This window comes from Anopheles arabiensis, chromosome 2 (assembly GCF_016920715.1).
Source record: "Anopheles arabiensis isolate DONGOLA chromosome 2, AaraD3, whole genome shotgun sequence".
NCBI classification, from domain to species: Eukaryota; Metazoa; Arthropoda; class Insecta; order Diptera; family Culicidae; genus Anopheles; species Anopheles arabiensis.
Genome location: NC_053517.1, coordinates 69,558,375 through 69,580,751, shown reverse-complemented (window position 1 = coordinate 69,580,751; position 22,377 = coordinate 69,558,375). Strand labels below are relative to the sequence as shown.

Genomic DNA, 22,377 nt, shown 5'->3' with positions numbered 1-22,377 from the left:
GTGCTTTGCACTCAGGTAGTAATAAAAATTGTAATTGAAAAAGTTTTCGGAGCAAAGTAAAGAGACTTCATAAAATGCTCTAGATGCTAGCGTCTAGGTGAACGGCCATTTCCACAGTTAGTCAATTTACTTATCTATTTTTAAATAACAGATTGTTTGACTCATTCATATTTACTCTTAAAGACGAACAGATTCAAGACACATTGGATACCATCTAAGAAGTGTGAATTTAATTTGTAACTATCAATATAGCCTCTGTTTATGCCACATAGGACACAGCACAACTATACAAAAAAGCTATTTTCCGTGTACCTGAAACACACGTTTCATTTTGTTGCAGATTATTTTTGCGTAATATTGAATAGTTTGCTTGCTTTTTAACGTATATCGAAGAAAAACATGACTTGTGAGCTACCCAAACATACCTGCTCCTTGTCCAACGATCGGAAAAGTAGAATGTTTTTGACTGAATCACACAACCGGGCCCGCTGTTCGTCCGTTTTGGGAAAGATTGCTCGCGCACCCTCGTCTTCGTCATCGTTTTCAGGATCGTACGTTTCGGCAAACACAGATTTCCTACGCGATGCATATCGATTCACTAGCGGTTCTGGAAAAAATAGAGAAAACATCCAAGCAAATGGTAAAAAGTTAGTGGTATGGTGATGATTAACCAACTTCTATCAAGATCGAAACTAATGATAAAGCGACGAATGAAACCGAATCAATCTTATTTATAAGATTCTGAAACTTCTGATACTGGAGTGGTTGAAAAATTGGGTAGTTAGAGCTTTATCAAGTGTTACATAAACCGGACGCTTTAAATTATTCTCAAACAAACACTTTCGTTAAAGCTTCAATGGGAGTAACTAACACACTAACACTACGCAATCATATACGGGGCCTCACGTATAATGTGAATTACAACCTTAATGCCTACAACGTGTCACCATGTGACCCCGTACATCTCCATCTTGTTTAACATTTTTATTGCATCTCTCCCATCTTGTTTGCTAATCCACACGCGCTTGAATGCTCTCAACAAATCCTAACGCAATCACCCACCAATGTATTCTATCCATAATCCTTTCTACACTAGGATATGAGTCACAATGGTTGCCGGCCTGACGCTGGACAAAGATTAACCGTAATAACACTGATTCATCGTATGTCAGGCAATTAAATACTGCGTTGCAAATTGTATAATACTTTTATCTGTACTCCTCCTTCCAACGCTACACAGAAACCCCCCACGCCATCGTGTGTCCACGGCAGCAGTCATCAGCAGTCTCGTGAAGCGTATCCCAACAAATGAGTGGTTAGCAGGAATACGTACATCTTTTTTATATTATTATTCTTAATCAGCCTTTAACCATCCCGTCGGCATAACGACGGGTGGCCATTCTAACGCTTTTAGAGCGCAAGAACATCCGCAAACCACAGGCGGCAAAGCATCGAAATAGTGGCGTAGTCTGTCGCAAAGTGTAGCATAAATTTTCATTCTCTTTGTCGCTGCAGCAACTATAGAGCGCACAATATGCTCTCCAGCTGTTGCTTTGGCCGAGACAGCGGCCAACACCGACAAACCAACGCCGAGACGTTTGAGTGTTGCTCCTTTCACCTTCAGCACGCGCGCATGTAAGACTGTTTGCCGTGCTACAGCAGAAAATCATCATCCCGAGGAGCTCATCGCGTTTCGCAATTCACATCTCACCCTCATCGTTGCATTTTCATCAGCAACTGAAGACAAGACTCGTTGGCTGGTTTCTGCTGCTCTGCCTAGAAAGATAAAATAAAACATCCAAGCGAGGGGAAATTCTTTTTCCCTGTCTTGGAGCATTCATTGCCTTGTTGTACCATATCAAACCCCTTTTTGCGGCAAGCTATTATCGTTGCAGTGTTGTACCAGTCGCTGTAAATGTGATTCTAATGAGAAACGGGTGTAAGCCGCTAGGACCAATTTGTTGGTAGTTGTTTGTTACTTGAATAAATTAAAGATCGCTTGCGAACAGTTTGTTGGTTTGAGTGCAGCATGTGAAGAAAGTATATCTTTTATGAATTATCATAACTTTTTACTTTATCTTCACTACGAGAGGATACATACATCTCATTTCTGAGGAATACTAACTTAATTAGACTGCATGCATGTGAGGATGTCTCGAACTATTTCATTCAAGAATAGATGTAAAGCCATCAAATCAAACACCAATGTCTTCCTACACAACGTGTACACCAATGTGCGTTCAATTCGGAGGAAAATTGTGCGAGTAAAACCGGGCTAGTGCTTTCTCCACATTATACGTAATCTGGTGAGTGATGCACTTTCAAGTTGCATTTATCCGCCCATCCAACCCACGCCAACACAAAATGCACGCAGTCGCGCCCACTCTTTATCTCTCTCTCTCTGTGCGAAACGAACTACATCGACCTAGAATCGAAGGTTTTCTCATGCACCTCCCAAACTAACAGCCAGCCGGCAATCAGTACACGGCACAGCAACATGCAGCCACGTGTGTTTGCGTACATGTGTGTGTGTATTCGCCCTTTGCATCCGCGAGCGGGGCACTTTATCTAAATTTAAAATCTGTTAACTGCTCAAAATGCAAAGCAATTAAAGCAAATCAGTGCCGTCGACGTGCGACGTCAAGGTGGAAGTATTCGTGTCAAACCCAATCTTTGCACGCCAGTCGGGTGAGGGTGGGTACCACCATCGTCCCACAGCACACATAGCGGATGCAACGATGCAACATGTGCAAACGTGCGCCTGGGTGTGAGATGGCTGGACAAGAGCTACACGAACCCACACATGCACGTTGCGTGGTGCGGATGAGGGGAGAGGGATGATTTCCAATACCCCAGGCGGCGGGCCTGGGCGACGAGGGGCGATAATTGAAATTTTGGTACTAATTCAAGTGAATGAACGTAGCTTCTAACCCTCCCACCATCCACAATGTGTTGTACTGCTGGTACGAAGTGCTACAAACCGAATGTAGCTCGATGCGCTACATCAGTTAAGTTCCCACGGTGTATGGTGGGGTAAATAGCGCTGCTCTAATGAAACGTGTGCGTATGTTTTAGTTAGCCGCTCCATATCAACCAGCTTATCTAATCCAACCGGAGACGTTGCCACACTACAGCATACCAACTTTTCAACGATGATGCATTCTTGGCAAAGTGTCGACCTACGACCAGCTCCCAATTAACTATGCACACACTCACACTCACACACGGAAGTTCGAGTTTATAACGCACCATTGGTTGTGTGCATATTGTGCGGGGTCGTTCAGAGTATTCTTTGACTCTGGACAACGCTCCATCACCGTTATCGATGAAAAGAAATCCTATAGTTTTTGCGAAACGACCTCCCCCAGCCGACAGGATACCATGTTTAATCCTGGCATTTATAGCCCGAAGAGCAGCACACAAAGCCGGATCGGTTCAGTGAGCATATCTGTACACTCCATATGTAGGCTTGTTTCTATGTTGCGAGACTACTCCTCTCATTAAAGCGTTTCCACGGAGATTAAGCTTTTCTGCCAGCGGAAGTCCATGCACTACCTACAAAAGCGATGCATGTAGAGAATATATTATAAAATTTCCTGAAATTGAGCTTGCATGAGTGCACTTTAAAGCGTGTTTCCTTTACAAATAAAGACCAAAGAATCAGAAGAACACTGCTTCCGAATGAAATATGCAAATGTAAAGTTTCACACTAATTCACCGCCACCGTCCCACCAAATGAATTGTTAATTAAAAAATTGTAAGATTTGTACCATGATTTCCCCCATTCCCATGGCAAATTAAATCAACAATCATAACAAGGAAACAATACTCTGGCCTTTTACCATTCGATACTTATCTCCATCCTGAGCAAATACAATTATCATTCCAAAACAGCTATCTGATACACTCGACATGAACACCACCTCTTACAGAAAGAGTGGGGAGGGCCTTCCTTCCCCCCTTGTGAACCCTTCTCTTTCTTATCAATATTTACACGCTGTCACAACCTTATCAAATATCATATAATTTTTCCAACTTTCCACCCCCTTCCTTCCCACCTATCTGCTAGGGAGCTGCAAATTCTCCTCTCGGTTGAACGGAACATGCAACAGGTCGGATCAAAATTGACTGCCAGACATTCTATACGCACACCCGTTCCACCGATTTCCGCCCGTTGTTCGACCAGCATCATCAACACGACCGGTAGTGCAAAGACAGCCAAAAGTACATACAGAGGCGCGCGCGCGCCTCCGTTATCACAAATATTTACCCTAATAAAAGTGGTTGCTGGTGGTGTTCAACTGTTGATAACATCGCCAATAGAGCGCCCGATAGCGCGCCAACCCGTACTACCACCACACTACGACAATGTAAAATGAAAAGGCTCTGCGGGTGTGCCACCCTGGTACGCCTCACTCTAAACAAGAGCTATCAGTCTTAATAAGGCTGGAAACACCAACCAGATAACATTGTCCTAAATGATGCTCTTCCCGGTTTTGGTGTGGGCTTTGTGCCTAAAACACAAGCGCCAAACACTATCCATTCGTCGCTGGTGACCAGTTCGAATTGGCTGCCCTCGCATTTACTACAATGGTGGCAATTTTTAGTCCAACACCTACATCCATTACTGTTGGTCGGAGTTACCCATCAAATTAAAACCATCTCATCACACAAACACACTAAACACAATCATCAACAGGATCTCCGGCTGTTAGGGGTTTAATTATCTAGAAAATGGTTCGTGATTGTAGCACTTATCCAGTAATTGTCTACGAAAGGATGCGGCACCTGGCCACCAGTTTGCTTACCGTTTACCGACGACAGGACGTCGTAATTTTGTGTCTGTACAGACATGTTTCTTTGGCTAGTGCAGATGTGTGCCAAGCTGATTTCACCCAAGGCGTGCCCGGTGGTGTACACTACTACTGTGACGACGGTGCCAAAATTATACACACTCCACGATTTGCAAAAGGATTACCACAACGCTGTACGGTTTATCACACACTACAAAACACTAGTGACACAATTTACATGTTTGCCAGAGATTTTTGATAAAATGACAACCACAACAATGTCTACCACCTGTTAACAGATAGTATAAAGAATGCTCTAGTTTATGTAGTTGTATAAAATGAATTTCACTGAAAAAGTTTAATTCGTTAAAGCTGACTAAAAAATAACTTTATGAAAAGATACAACATAGATGAAAGCTTCTTTGACAAGTAACATCATTATCTAAACAAATGGAGAAATACATCAGGTTCAAACAGCCATATCATGATTTTATTAGGATTGTTTCAACAAATAACAAAGTGCCATGCCATTAATTTCACCGATGGAACTATTGTCTATCGTCTTGGAGGCGTGTATGACTCGGTCAATTCTTCCGAGCGTTATCCAATGCCATCGTTTTCTCGAATTTTATTTCTTTAAACCAACCTTAAGAGTAGCATTATCTTAAAGATACTTCCGTCATTTTCGTACCTGTATTGAGGAAAGAGATGGGACTTATCATCATATTAATTCCCTATATGCAATACGACCGAGCCGTCTCTATTAAATAATAAATTAAATGTGCCAATTCCCGTCCAATGTGCCATAAGTAAATGAATTGTGCATGTTATACCGAGCGACCATTACCAATACCGCGTGCACGGACACTGATCTCACCTCGGGATTTTTTACGCAAAAAGCGTCCAAAGAACTTCCAATTTCTTCGTTCCATTGGAGTGCTACCGTTACTCCCAATTTGCGAAACACTCAACTTTTGCCAATTGGATGCAAAATAAAAACTTTCCCGCTATAAAACCCACTATTTGAATTCTCAACTATAAAAGACACTTCTCCTCACTAACGTTATACACACTCAGCTTCACCAGTCATCAACCAACATGCTACTGCAACGCTACAAAATCCGACACTTCCATCCGTTGGAGCATTCAGAAAACAACACTGACACATGTGCCTGCACTGCAGTGACACCATTATTCCTACGACACAATGCATTCGGGATCGAACTTCACCTAACGCAGCACAATTCAAATAAAACAACTACCGGCCCCGAGACACATTGGCCATGTTTATCCAGTTGCAAAAAACCTGTTTGGCCAAACCTTCCAGACACCCTGGCCTTTTAAAGGCCCGCCTACATACAGACGGGCGTATGGGAAAGAAGGGGAGGTCACCGGGCAGACTAAACGCCATATTCACAATGAATTGAATAATGAAACACACATCACTCCTCTGCTGGCTCTAAACGCAGCGAGCCGCGCGATCAACCGGACGGAGCGAACGTACAACGATGATGCAGGCCACACAGTTCTCTTGCCCACGTGTTGCACAGTTTTGCCCGTCGCGCACCAACCAGCTCGCATGTCAACCGTGTTTTCGCCAGTCTGCAAAAGTTGACCGTTTCGTTCGCGTACGAAATGAATCGAAGGTTTGCGATCAGCTATTAAAACCAACATTCAACCGGACCGACCCCACATCGATGATTCTTTCATCCAACGATGGTGATGTCCATATACGACAATACACAAACACACAGACAGTCTTGTTAAACTGAAAGCAGAAGCAGAACCTCGCGAGAGTGGACGACGGGTCTGGGACCTTTTTTGTGACCGATCACTGCAAGCTCCTTCGTTCGACTGACCGTGCGCCGTGCTGAAAGAAGTCGATCTTTTCCGACCAGCGCACTACACACGGACAAGCTTGCACCCTCCAAGAGTGGTGGGCGAAACTGCTGGATGGGGGGGTGGAGTGGTTAGGAAGTAGCGATGCGTCCTGCAATGCAACGACGACGACGTGTGGAGTTGGGTAATTGCTGGACGGTATGAAGTAAACACGATACACGACGACGGCCAACCAACATCCGAGGCCATCGGAGACCAGGCGGGTGTGTGTAGTATGCTGTACAGAAATCAATATTTGATTCCCGCTCTCACCCCCCGGAATCCCGGAGGCTGCGAAATAGAAAACCAACGTGTCCTTGTCTAGGCAAAGAGCTGGAGGGTGAAATGAGAGGGTCGCTGCCTGTTGCTTCTCTACCGGTCAAAGGGATTCGTTCACTGGAGTGAAAAATCCTGTCCAAGCGAGGTGAACACAAAAAGCTCCCGCCCCGGTCGGTTGCAAAGTGAGACATGAGGAAAATATTAAAACTCCTCGCTTCGCTTCACTTTCACCCGTCAGACATTTCTCCGCTCTTCCACCTGTAGCCCGGATGAACCGCAAACTTTGCGCCCTATTCAAAGGCTACAGAGTTTTCCAACCAATGTGTGTGTGTATACCTGTGATCAAATGAGTGAGGTGTAAAGGGTGTGTAGATATAGAGGACATAAAGCATATATTCTCTCTTGGGTGTGCTGGTAAATGGTTTGGGGTAGGTTTATGTAAATCCATGCTTACATGGTTCATTGCTACTGCGAATGGGATAAGAGAACATACTACCCCCAGTCAAGTTTCACGCGACTGCGGACGGATTCTGCCCATAAAATATAGCACACCGCCTCGCGATACAAACGCGATGCCTGCCACTCTCTTTAGGCATGAATACGCACCGAAGCCTATATTTGCTTAAAGGCTGATCATCATCTCAGCATGTCGTCCTTTTAACCCAACCGATATCGAATCGATGGTGATTATCATCAGCACGAAGATGCCTCATACCCAGATGCTTTTCCATTGACCTTCACCGTTTAACCGATGTTTCCCAGTAGGCCAACACTTCCTAAGCCTATTACTTTTGCTGGCAGTAATGTAAGTACTCGAATAACGTAAAAAACACACACACACTTATTACTTTATGTTCATTTCGTCACCGAGCAACTAAATGCTATTAAACCGATCCCCAATTTCGGACTGCACTCAGCAGAAACATCTACGGCTATTAATAGGTCAAACGAAGAGACATAAACCCCAATTATGACAGTAGTTGCTTTTTTTTCGCATCCCAACACAAGAAGTACACGAACAAAATGAGAAAAACAAAGTACCGAAAACGACTAACGCCAGGTCAACCAAGCCTCGGTCCATCGGTCCAAGGGTCGGGGGAGGTTTGCTTTAAATTGCTTTTACGAACTCGTTTGAAGTACAGCCGAAAACCGAGGCAATGGGTGGGAAGTACTACGAGAGCGCGAGCGCCCATTTTGGAGGTAATTAAACTTTCTACTTTGGCGATGGTGCTCTTCCTCCACTTCTGTGCAGCCCACAATTTGAACCGAGGCAACAGTGCGTGGGACACATCCCTAAGACCGGCCATCAAAACGATCGGGCTACGACCAAGCTACGCGTTAGCGAGAGGGCAGAAATCGGTGAAACAATATGAAGGTCCTTGAGTGCCGCACAGAAGCATCGAACTCAATGTCCAGCCGTCATGGTGATACAGTCGATGGAAAGCCTGTACTTTCACTGTATCGAACAAGTTAATTTTAGGATAGTACAGTTATATTTACATTCACCGTTACGGAATAATGTTTTTTTTGTCTACGCTACAGTCCACCAGACCAGTCAAACAAACGCACGTTGACATCGAAATGTAGTCACAGCGAATGATTACCGAAGTATTACGAGACTCAGAGTTTGCCTCTGTGTCTCCTTGTGCAAAAGTCAGCAAACTGGAAGTCACCGTGACCGCCGTCCAAACCGAGACAGGCAAACCGACACCGGATGCTTCTGCAATGCTCGCTTCCTATGAAGCACATCTTCAACAGCATGACAAACAATCTTCGATATGTTTCATCCCTCTCGCTATCAATTCCGGACAGCATTCAATATGCAACAAGTAGACCTTTGACTTTGCAACAAACATCATTCGTTGTGTTCTGTACAGCTTCCCGTTTCTCTAATCATCAATCATCCTGGACTCCTTCCCCCGCCGCCTATGCATTAGCAGCAAACCTGGAAACACCGCAGCTTGCCGGTTTGCCTTTCTAAATCAATACTGAAAGATGAGTTGAAGAAATACTTTTCCGCAAACGCTTTTTCGTTCGTTAGAATTTCCACTTCGATTGCGCGGGGCTTCAGATAATGTACTTTGAGCAAACGAACCGCTCAAAAACTCACTCTTACGAAGGATAATTTTCGTGGACCAAAGAGGAACCATAAAAAAGGCGTGCAAGTAAATCTCTGAATAAATAACCATCAGGCCCGCGCTCAGATAGCTGCGGCAGCTCCGACCTTGGCTGGGAAGATGGAGCTGGCCTCGCGAGCGCTCGGAATGGATTATGTAACTGTCTCCCGGTTGAAAATGTATGTTATCACACCTTCGTGATAGAATTTGTTCTCTCCCGCCCCGCAAAACAAGCACACACACGCTCGCACTCAGCCGACGATGGAAATAAAGTTCATCCACGCATAAATCCCGTTTCATATCAAATCAAACTCAATCGCCTGATTTGACAAACCTTCTCACCGGCTTCAACCGCTATTCACCGGCACTGGCGGCAGAAGATGCTGGAGCGAAAATACATGCGTGATTGTATGAAATATTCAACCACTCTTCACACCGAATTATCCGTCTCAATCGGTGGTGGTGTTGTGTTGCCACCGTGTGGGCGTTCTGAAATGGTGTGCGAATCCTTTACATGTATCAAAAAACGGAGCACATGAAATCGATAGTCTTGTAAAATAAAAGCTTTAGCGAATGATGGCTGGTGTAGAAAAGCTTTCGTAGAAAAGGCGTAGACATGTTGCTAAAGCGCCTAGCCGAAAAGCAACAGTTGAAAACACCAACATTTACATGGTTGATACATTTTAAACGGAACCAAAATCAGTCATTTTTTCATTTATACGAGAATATGTATTCATGTTTTACATTATTATTTTACTAAAAGTATTTTAATAAAATAAATACAGTTGTTCAATATCAGTGATATTGATATGGTTTACATATTTGAGCAGGATACAACCAAAAAACTCCGAAGTAATAAAAAAAAATCAACCCTGTAAAAGCACATAATCGGTTGCGCACTTTTTTGTAATACACAACAGGCGAGCAATAAATTTCCCTACTGCTAATTTGTAGTCTTTTGCAATCGTTGATGGCGAACCGGGGAGACAAATTGTTCGAAAAGATGTTCGATTACAATCTACAAACGCGCGCGCTTCTGGTGACGATTGCCATAAAGCGCAGGTCGCATGCATGATCACGATGTTGTGACACCACACCAACAGCGAACGAGTCAAGGGAACCAATAGCCTTTAAGCATGAAGCAGAATATACGTATATCGGGGCAGTACGATCGATCGTACGCAACGTTTAAAAACAAAACCGGACCTGCTTGCACTTGCAGCAAAGTGGCGGCACGCACATTCTCCACCTTCACCCTGGGCCCCCTCTCAAAACGCATATCCGTTGGCAATTTTCTTTCCCCATGTTCATGCTCTCAACCTGCACAGACGGTGTGTAATGAGGGCTCGACGAATGAAAAGAAAAACAAAACCGGTACCGAGGAGCCCACGGTTCGCGAAATTATAAATTCGCCCGTCTGCCAGATTGTGCCCGCTTTTGCATCGATCGCATGACCAAATCAGGCCACACGCACACGATCTATACGCAAGCTGAACAACAACGGTCGTCAGGTATGACAACAAGGGTCATGTGACTTGTGCGGAACCGCTTTTGCCACACTCATGACGCGATAGTTTCACCAAGGAGTACACATATTGTACAATACACCACGCACAGTGTAGTAAGAAGCCCTTTACCATTCTAATTGATTCTGGTAAACCATATTTTCCAGAACTTTATATTTTGTCATTTTCAAGAAACTTTATGCTTGGTATTACCCACAGCTTCATTAAAATGCGTATGCTATTTTTATCTCACTTTTGAACGAAGGAACTGACTCAAGCTGGAGATATTTGAGAAACAATTAGATATTCAGCGAATTTCGCTACATCTTTCATTGAAAAATGCGATGGTTTCCACGTAACGCTAGCTTGATGTCTTAATATTCCTATAATTCTATCGCGTTAAACACACGCCATACATCGCAGCCAGCTGAAGCAGTGGACGACTTTTGCACTCACACGATAGCGTAGCGAAAAAAACCCCAAACGAAAAGTGGATAGCTTCATCAATCTTCATCACCAGCATCATTAGACGAAACCTTCCCCGGACCTTTTCGAATACCGTGGATTTTTGTTGCCGTCGTCGTTGTTGTTGTGTATTAATGCAGCACTGGACCTGGGCTCCCTCCTCTCTCGGCTGGAATCCATTTATTGCTATCGAATCAAGTAGATCGCTGTTGGGTTAGTGCTGCACGGCTGGGTCGCCCCGGTACGCGTCCTGAATGCACACGAGGCGCACGTGTACATTGCAAGTGGTGGCGCAGCAGATAGCAGTGATTAAGCAAGTAATATATCACACCACCGCCGCTGAACGAGGACACCCGATGCATCGACGGTGCACCAGCTAGGACGCACTGCTATATCGCGTCAGTTTGAGAAAATCGTGCGGTGCATATCAACGTGGCACGCACTATTGGCTGAGCTTGCCTTACACCGAGCAGCAGCATGTGGCCTTGTTATCGCTTAATAGAGGCGCGTTCGTCCAGCCAGCGGCCGAGCTAGAGATAGTGGGTGTTTTAAATTTGGATCCAAAGAGAGAGAGAGATAGAGAGAATTACATCTAATTAATGGCCACTTCGACAGAAGTTGGCAGTGCACTATATCCTACACTTCGCTGCAAATAACTTTCCCAGGACAGACGGCTTTTATGATCCATCGCAGCGTGTGTCGTACACATTGGAGCTCGTGTGACGCAAAAACAAAATCAGTACCCTTAGCGGGATCGAATAATAGAATCAGCTATGGCGGTTTGCCGTCAAAGCGCTCTTTAAATTTAGCTCCTTTAACAGTAGCAGCACACGCGTCCCGATCAATTGGGCGATTGGTTCAAGGATCTAAAGGGCCCGCGGGCGAAACTGGGGCCAATTGACGACTAACGACATCTTCCGATTCCGAACCCTGGCACGCTGTGCGTTCCCCCGAAGATCGGGAGAGTTCTCGGCACACCAATAATAACACTAATTGCCCTGTACCCACACCACCACCACCATGCTCCTTTTCCGATGAACGTCTAAGTTCTGCTGCATTTTCCACTGATTGTGTTTATCTATTCTTAATTGAATATTTTAGCGAAACAGAACGATTGTGCGCGAAACTAGGCAATTGATTGGCTGGTTGCTTCGGTTCTAGATGATGCTTCAACTGACGGGGCGGTGGCGGACTGATGAGGGGGGCACTTCCTAGCTTCCATTTGCTTTACCCCCGCCTCCAAGCAGATCGCACCTCCAGTCTAATGAACGTGCGAGAAACACTTAAGCCCTGTTCTGTTTACACAACAGAATACACATACGGGAGAGGAGGGCAGGCAGAGCCAGAAATCAATCGATGAAAATGAAGTTATTTTTCATTTAGTTCTAGTCCAATCCGGTCCACGAATTGAGCTGTACCCGTGAAAACAAATTGACGTATTTCGGGCGCCCTTGGCAATTTATGGACAACGAGCGCTAGAGAGGCCGACCTAAAGCAATCAGCAGTCCGTGATGAATAATTTGTCGGACAATTTTATAGTTTATCGATGATATAATAAAACTCTTCCATCGCGTACGCGTACCAATTTGGACCAGTACTGTTTATGCAACAGTGTTGGTTTCACAGCGTACTTTAAAATAATTTGCAATAATCACCTGATACAGTTGTGCGCTTCTCGTAAAGCCCGCTTACATAAACCATCTGCGAAGGGAGCCACTCGTTGAGTTTGAGTGGGAGAGTATTAGCTAGTGAGCCAATCGGGCAACAGAACAGCAGCACGCTTCAGCTAAGATAAGGCAACTGATACAGCAAAGGCTTCTTCTTTCCAGGAACGTACGCACTTCTATTTGCGCCCCTCTCTAACCCGCCTCCGACCGCCGTCAGTGAGTTAACACTGCCAAGCTGAACAAATAAAGTAAGTGCGAAGGGGCCTATTGAGCAAGGTAATTGTAGGGCGAAAGGCCTATGAATGATGCCCATTGTGTGGCGAGGCAGCAAGACTCCGAGATCCGACCGCGAGAGCCATTAAAACAATACGAACGGTAAAGCATGGGCGAGGACATTGAAAATGGAAAGACGCATTTGTTGTTCGCGACATAAAGTACATCCATTGATCCTCATCCACATTTTACACCCACCGAGGACGACCGAGTTGCTTTGCCTCACCGCTACTGTCTTTGCCTTCGTACACACATAGTTTGTTTGAAAGCATTCAAAAACAAATCAACACGATTAACGAAAGCAGTCAAATTAAAGCATTCCCACTCTATCGGTAATGTTAAAATTTCCAACTGGTTCCATTCCCACCATACAATACACACACACACACACGAACACCACGTGTTTTCCCGTTTCACGCCATACCCCGACAAGTACACACACGGTGCACATAAATTGCAAAATGAATACTTTGTGTAACACACTACCCCCAGTAGGCGCACAACAGCACGTCGTGTCGTATTCTTATCTCACAACCGCTGTTGTGCGCTCGCCGTAAGATCCGCAAAGCCAAGGGTGTAAACAATCGTTCACGAACATATGGTGTACTACCACGGAGGCGGACGAATAATATCGTGACGCATGTATTGTTGGACCGTATTTGCCCACTCTTTCTCACCGTTGGCGCGCGGAGAAGAACCCAACCACGCGCTGCGGGGACAAAACCACAAGCCAAGAAAGTGGCAAAGGCGTACATAGCTTCTGTCAGCTCCGCTTGACGTCGTGTAGCGATAGAACCGTGTTAGACACGGTACACGAGACACAAAGATGTACGTAAAAGCTAGATGGATACGATCGAAAATGTATACGCAGCATGTATGTGGATTTACTGTGCGTGCATTGCTTTCGTAGGCGACGCTCTTCATTCACTCTAGAATTAACCCATTCACCTGTCGATGGCGTCAAACCGCTGTTCTGGCGCTACAATAAATGATACATATTGCATATATACTACTTCACCGTACCAAAGAACAATTATCATTCTTTCGTTTGCACTGGTCGGACTGGAAAAATCAATAATTTTGCCAAATGTTGCACACACACACGTACACAACCAGTCACATGTTAAGCCGCCCGATAGGTGTATGAAGCCTATGTAGGGCATGATAATTTTAGTGTATCCTTGCCAAGCGACATAGGGCGCCTTGGAAGTGGATATGGTTCTTTTTTCGTCATTGAGCGTGTTAGTTTCGGAGGTGCTAGCTGTGGGTGAAAACTTGCCAACTCAAACCCCCCAGCACGCGAACATATCACACCCACCCACATACACACCAACATTAGAAGGTGGAAGGTTTCATTTGTCCACGTTGGAAGACCATCCGTAGTGGTAGAGCGCATGCTTTACGGCTGGATACACGCTGCCCGACGGAGCTTGGCGATGGAACCGTAACGTTTCGGTCAGTTTTGACACGAAATGCCATTGAATTTTACCACTACGTAATAGCACCAGGGGCATTATTGGATCTACTGTGGACGCTACCGCAAAGGACAACGAATTATCCTAATACAGCACGTGAGACCAAATTTCCCAACATTCCGAACAATCTTGTCTAACGTGGCAGCATATTTTTCATTATCAAAATCGAAATCAACCCCATTTAACTGTACCTACCTTCGTCATGTGACATTATGCTCTCGTCCGGCGAGGTTGGCTCGGCTGACGTGATCATCGTTGTTTTGCGGTCCTCCTGCAGCTTTGTAAAGAACGTTACCGCGTAATCGATCACATCGCCCGGCTGCTCCAGCAGGTACGCTATCGAAAACTCCAGCAGCACATCCCTTAGGCCGTCGGGAACCTGAATCCGATGCTTCTGTTGACTCGACATAGTTCGTTTGTCTTGCGTAATCTGCGGGAGGGGTAAAAAGCATACAAAAACACATTAAATCAGATACATAATTTGGCTACGGCAACACGAATTGTGAAGTTTGCGCTTTATTGAGAATGAAAGAATACAACATCTGCGTGCATAGCATCGAATGAAAGGCTTCGTATCTAGAGCAAATCACGACGTCCACCATGCAACAGGAAATCTCTGTGGAGCAATTAAGAGGAAAAGTCAGGGCACAGGGATCCCCGCGTCCCTCGTCACTCTGCCGCCACTGTGTCTCCACACTCAACTAGCTCACATTGCAAGACCTAATCCAAAGTGCCATCAATGAGGGAAACGCGAGATGCGACTGGAACAGAAGAAGACCGAACCGCCCCATCCCCTCGCAGCGAAACGCCGAGACGTTTAATTGACTTTAATTAAATTCGCAATCATGTCCGGAGCGAAGTCAAAGAATGGTTACCCGATCTTGCTTTTCCAACTGCACAGGCCGACTACTATCTCTGACTGGTTGAAGTATTGCAGCTAGGTGTTAGCAAAACGGATGGTCTATCTTTGCCAATCGGTAAACGGTTTGGCTTTATGCGGTGCTAATAGCCTGAATCCAACTGTCACGATACACTTGTACATCACATGCTACTTAACAGGCAACAGGGATCATTCCATTAAGTACGTGCAGCGTCGAATATAGACAGTTCATTTAATTTGTATAATTACTTGTTATGTCGACACGTCAACATGCGTTACATACAACATCATATAGACTTGTTCGTTTTAGCTTGCCTTTTAATAATTGGAATGTGATTAATTTCTGTTCTCGTCTTCATATGAGCAATTTTGGGGGACCAACGTTTGTAATTTACAAAATTTTGATGTCATAAAGCTGTTCACAATGTTCACAATTCAACAATGTTCCGAAGCATTCCAGGTTTAACAATTGACAAGACAGGCTCATATAATATCTACTTTCAATTCTCCATTTGATGATTATTGTTAAAAACATAGGACTAGAAAATACATTCACACAATACAACACAAAACAATTCCAATATTGTGTACAGTTTAAGAACATGTTGAACATGTAGATACATAAATTAAAAATAATGCACGTGTTTTTATACACACAACCATTCGCTGTTATGGAAAATTCTGCCACCCCGACATTACCCTGGCTCTCTCTTCTCTCCAGATCATTGTCGAGATCGAGCGCTGTTCTCCAACTCTCCCCGGAGAGGGACACATTGCTTTCGAGCCAACTGAAACTGGCTCAAAATCACGAAGGCATCACTATTCATCCCCTCTCGCCAGGGACGTCCTGGGATGACCTGGGATTCAAGCACGTACTAGCAGCAGAACGACCAAAGGCGAACGAGTACACACCATGATGCCACGCGCCACTTCTTTCCCCTCAGCGGTGTCTATTCCGTACCATGACATCACGAAGCGTTCGATAATCGATACTACACACAGACCACGCAGTTTGAAGAGCACAGAAAAAATCACTCTTGTAAAACCAGAGCATTGAGGGGGGGTTGGTAGTACCATTTAACCGCCGCTGCCGCAGCCGCCGGTCGGCAGAAGCTGTTAAAACACAGTCAATAACATAGATTCCAACGCTTTATTTCCTACAATTATACTGCTGCCCCAGGCCGCTCCGACGCGTTCGATACCTTCTTCCCTGCTTTTTCATCTCTGCCATTAAATGACCTTCCCTTCCCGCTGACGAATGCTGGTTCCGTGATGCAAAGTCGTACATCCGACCCCCCTACGAACCCCCGCTCTCATCTTCTCGCTGTGCCAATCGGAAGAATGTTTGCGTAAACAATCGAATTGTTTTATTGCTCATAGACTATTTATTTTTGCCCTGCTTCACTCTGCTGGCTGGCCCCCGGAGCTACGATTTGCTGAAATTCTTCTCCATCAATAACAGCAGCAAGTGGAAACTCCAGCTCCGCCACTACAGCTACTAGAAATACTAATAATTTCAACCGTCGTCCCCAATTTGTTACATGGTTTTGTTACAATTTTTTTACATTATGAACAGTATACCGGAACTATATCCGCACAGAAACATGCATATTGCAAGATATTTTGACAGGACAAACCGGAGAGAGTGCAAGAGCCATAGACCATAACAGTACAACTTACTTCAACGCGAACCGCTAACGTGTTGAATGAGAACAGTCACCTGACGTCTACTTGGCACGTACGCCACAGCTCTACCAACACTACCAAATCCACCGCCAATGCAGTACTACTTCAGTCTCACTCATCTCGCTGACATTTCCCAACGCTCCTGCTGCCCTTTCCCCGCCGCCAGTAAGTTTACAGCATTTTGCTGGCAAACCAGATGCACCAAAAGAACCTGATCTACCACTGGTCGTTGCGCGTACCACCGAACACAACATAAGGTACGTCGCCATTACATGGCCAAAGAGGTATGCTCACCTTCGCGTGAAAGACAGAGAGACTCAGTTCTTTCATCTCGGCTGAGCGAAACGAATCAGTAACGAGTGTATGAAAACGGTATGCCTACAGATGAGCGAGATAAGACACGGGGGGGAGGCCAAAGTGCCAAGAAGTCGCGTACGCTGTATCATGCACAGAGCAAACACACACATACACACACAGACACCCACCCCTCCATGCACTTCAAAAGGTAGCAGCTGAAAACCCTTAAAATTAGGAACCACGCATTTGAGACCGCTCACAATACGAGGGCGTATGCCGACGACATGTTAGTTGGCTTGAGAAGATGGTCCCCGCAAATATCGTTTTTGCTTCGCGTGTACAGTAAACACACTGCGCGAATTCGCGAATTGTACCATAAGTTTAACTCTTTATGGTTCCCCAGCTACCCTGTAATGACACAGGGTTGGCGCAACACATGCCGGCCCCATCGCCACCTCTGTGTGTATGGAAGAATCTCGGCCAGTTGATGATAAGAGCAATAAGCGATGCACGTGGTCGTACGGTCCAAAACGGCGCAACGACGACGACCACATGTCGATCTCTCACTCATTACGTAGAAACATTCCCTACCCCCTTCCTAACGCTACTTGACGACACCGTGGTGTCACACGCCTCGCGCCGCTAGACACACGGTCACATGATGGACAAAATGGGTTAATTTGGCCGGCACGACACACCGGTGGTGTTGGGCGGAAGTAGGTGAGATGATTCTCTCGGACTTCCAATCACTGTTTCCTTCCAAATACTGTTTTATGCTAGTGACGGCGGACCGGCCGACGTCGACAACGGCGGCGTGCCGACCGAAACCAACGCAAACCAGCGTGCGGAAGTAACAGGAATGGGGAGCAAGGGTTATAATTGCGTCACAAATAAGAACACATTAGCACGTGAGACATGAATGCGTCGTCACGACGGATTGTTTGCAACGGGCAGGCGGGCGGCAGGCCGATCCGAAGTCGAAAGCGCTGTTGCTGGCCTTGCCCTTAGCGCGCAAACCACACCGGCTCGTACGGGAAGGAAGCTTGTAGTCATCTTTGGGCCGTGATCATTTTTGTTTTTGTTTTTTTTTTTCTATACCCCATAGTACATCGTTTATATAACCTCAGCCAAGAGATCTGCATCATTTCGAACACATCTCATCCCCGCTGGGTGGTTTTCTTTTTTGCATGGTGTAGAGATGATGGTTTGGTTTTATTGCGCACCCTGCCCCCGACTACATAAAGGGTAGAGTGGAGCACACCACATATCACTGGAGGTGGTGGAATCATTTGTCTAAATGAACTAAACTAAATGCGCTAGCGCTAGCCAATCTTTTCCCCTCTCATCCAGAGCCGGAGAGTCAAAAAATCATCTCGATTTTGTTTACACAAACCGCCAAAACGAATCAATCCTTGCAGCACAATTTGTTTTATTTTCGTTGCCCCACCGGCTTGCAAAGAATTCCAGCTGTCTGTGTGTTCCCGGGACAGGCGCAGGCACAGGCGTACAGTAAATTCACGCAGTTTTTTAAAAGATATACTTCCAATGAGCGCAACTCCTTCACGGCAAAAGCAGTTAGCCACCCGTCGACTTTTTAGTTCTAATTTCTACAACACTCGCTCGTGATGAGCTCGCTGAAGGTTCTCGCGGCCGGTGGTGTACCACCGACCGTTCCACGACCGATCTGCGCATAACATTTGCACACGCTTGTGGGAGAAACGAGCTCTTGCCAGTCTCCCGCGTCCTGTTTCTATGACTGTTTTTGAGCTGATCGATAAATTACCCAAGTTTGTTATTTTCTCCCTGTCAGAGAGTGTAAGAATCAAAGTGGTGCTTTATAAGTTACCACCGATCAGGAACGAAATTTTCAGGAAATGTAAACAACCTTTAAATGACCTTAGATTGTGTATTTGCAACAGCATTAAACCGTATCATCTGCTTACAAAAATGATCATGTAGAACATCATAAACATTAAAAGACACTTTTTCCGTATAATTTCCATTTTACCCACAGCAAACTGGCGATGATTATCAAATAAGAAAATGCAAGAACCAATGATAGGATAAAAAAAACATATGAATTTACACCCTAACGTCCCGCATATCGCGCAAAAGACCCGCAACAAACTAACCATTGTTAAGCGCAATAATGTACGCATCGTCATGCAACTTCCATAAACTGTTGGACCAGAGTGTAGAATTCCTTCCGGCTAATTACACGCTTGAAAGGCAGGGTTTGTGAATTTTTCAAAGTGCGACACGTACGACAAACACTCCGATGCTTCGCTGGCGGCCATTTTTCTACATCTTACTGGCGACGACTCTGTGTAAGCGCTCGTGAAACTCGCGACAAATGCCACCCAAACGCGAAACAGCACTTCACCGTCTGTTGAAAGTACTTAAAACTCTAAGATAACGGTTGCCAAGCAATTCTCCACTGTCGCAACTCCAGCAAAAGCTCACGTCTCTGCCAAACTCTTGTCTTTTAGCGCATTTTCTTTGCAGCGTTTTTTTTTTGTTCGTATGCCGTATCGTTCCTGATGCCCCTTACCTCTGAGCTGGCGAAACCCGTGAAGCGATGCTGGACCCGGTCGTAAATTTCGCGACCTTCCTAAATTTTCATTATTTACCAAGCACAACGGAGCACACGGCCGTCCGCATGCTGAAAGGCTGGCTCGGCAAACAAGAACGCCGAAAAGGAAACTATTCCATAACGCACCGGAACCGCCGCTTTCACAATGGTTCTGCCAGGATTTGCGCAAGGCTACACGTCTGCCAGCAAAAAAAAGGGATAGCATTGTGTCCTCCCGTAGACACCAGAGCGGATGTGTTTAGAAGTAGTGTTGTTTCAATGCTTTCACCCAAGCGATCGACCACACACCGAGAAGATGTTAGGAACACGACCAGGAACACCACAGAGCATAGCCGTGTGTCAGTCGCTGAGGGAGTTTGGGATGGCTAGTAATGAATTTATCATTGTATCCAGCGCGCAAGAAAACCCTGGACATTAGTTGGAGCGTGCAGCGATCGCTACCTTCAACACAAGGAACAAATTTCTCTGTGTGTTCTTTCATGTCCCTGTAGGGCCAGCAGTGGACAAACACGTGCAGAGCATAAACTATAAGATTTCATGAGTATCCGATAAATAATGCGTCGTGATGTTACCTTCACGCAGACCAAACCCAAAACGAAGGTAGCGTCGCCGTTTTTAAATCATGTTTGAATACTATTGTAACATTAGCAAACAAGTGTGAAAGTACTGCAAGAGATCCACCACATTAGATGTGTGATTCCACTAGACAAATTCTGAAGCAAAAATTCATTGCAAACAACAACGATCAGAAAACGTTCTTCTGTCACGACCAAAAACAAGACCACCAAAACACACAATTATGCAGCCGAAAATGGCAGCAAAGGTAACAAAAGGGAACAACAAATCGAACAAAGCATAAGAAAACCACACAAGCATAGCCGAGAGGAGTGTGCGCCGCCATACGCTTAATCTGATGCGACGAAGCATTCGCCAAAGATGAATTGCAATGTGATGCATCAACATCATGATGCACCAATTTGTTTCCTTTTCCAGTGACTACAAATGCTACAAATGCATGCACGTGCTGGCGGCGGCTGCTGTTTCTGCAGTTGCAGCATAATTTGCTGCTCTGGATTTATGCAATGAAAAGATTTCTCACTTTGTCCCACTCTCTCCCTCTTTCTCTTTCTGGCTCTCACACAATCGACTTGCAGAGCGGGGATAGTTTTGTGGCCTCATTTATGTTCTTGTGCATGTACATGTGAACACACACACACACACACTCGTCTTTCGCTATCGCAATGTCACCCCGTTCGCTGCGCTTATGCTCACCATTCCAGGCGCACATGAAAGCGCACGGGAGCTTCCCTGCTGCGCCGGCTGCTACCATACGTTCCTCAAAGCAAAAGTGCTGTAGGCAGCATAGCCGGGCAAAACGCAACAATACGGCAACTGTTCTCCCCACATTCAAGTAATTTTAATGTTTTTGCGTTTGTTTTCCCCTTTCGTGTTGCCGCACACACACACACAGGCACTGGGGTAAAAGAAAGCAAGGAAGAGAGTGAGGGGAATACGAACATTGGTTAAAAGTGGTAAAGATGCAGCCACACAAATAGCAGCAACAAAAACAAAACAAAATCACTGAAAATAATGACGAAACAAGATGTTGCTACCACACCATGGTACCGAGGGGTTGTAATATTTCACGACTGCAGGATAACATGTTTTTACTCTTACCATTCACACCAACCCCCCTTCCCCTTTCAAGAGTGTCTCGCAGCACGGGCCGTGATGGATTTTGTGTCTATTTTTCTTTTCGTTATAGCTTAATAAACTCAAGCGAACACATCGCGAACCTTGCGTGTTGCCTGTATCCGTCTTTGCCAATAGAATCACTTTTTACCATAAAATGTTTTCCTCTCCCCAATCCATCCTTTCTTCCCCATACAAACGGTTAATCTTGCAGTGGGCGACAGTCCATCATAAGTGGGCACGCTCCGAACAGCAATGCTGATAAGAGATGGAAACAGCAGAACAGAATCGCGCTATAATCTGTTCATTTTTTTTTTGTAATAAAGCCCAGTTTTGGTGTGCAAATCCTTCAATATAGCAGATCGAAGGATACACGTAAAGCAAACGCGTTCGGGAGGCGGTGGATTACCCTGTTTTGCATATCGAACTCTTGGGCTCTTTCACATCATCGTCGTTGTCGTCGTCATCCCATTTGAATGGTCACCAACGAACCATAAAAATACACCCTCTCGAAAACCACCCCAAGAGGCAATAGAGAAGACGGTTCGTGTCGATGCGTGCGAGCCCGTTCGTATGCCCGTCGGCGGTTTGGGTTGGAGCACCCGGCAAACTCCCTGCCCATCCGCTCTACACCGGGGACAGGATTTGAACTACTTCGGACGCTGAAGAACCCGGCCATTCGATCGATAGCAGACGCTTCGGCTCCTGCCAACCAGTTGCCCTCCCTTGGGTCGCTCGTACGCAGCAGCAGCAGCGGCAGCAGCAGGACAACACTAT

The 22,377-nt window shown here is 45.4% G+C and overlaps 1 protein-coding gene across 2 annotated transcripts in view; it reads right to left on the bottom strand.

Annotated features, from left to right (window-relative positions):
- LOC120896048 (cAMP-dependent protein kinase type II regulatory subunit) overlaps positions 1–22,377 on the bottom strand; it is a 37,726-nt gene that overhangs the window by 8,232 nt on the left and 7,117 nt on the right. For both annotated transcript variants that reach the window (XM_040299876.1, XM_040299867.1), the window contains exons 3-4: positions 14,648–14,882; positions 426–607 (exon numbers count right to left, since the gene is read on the bottom strand). In XM_040299876.1, coding sequence (XP_040155810.1) covers positions 426–607; positions 14,648–14,861 — 396 coding nt within the window. In that variant the 5' untranslated portion in view covers positions 14,862–14,882. The remainder of the gene's footprint in view (positions 1–425; positions 608–14,647; positions 14,883–22,377) is intronic.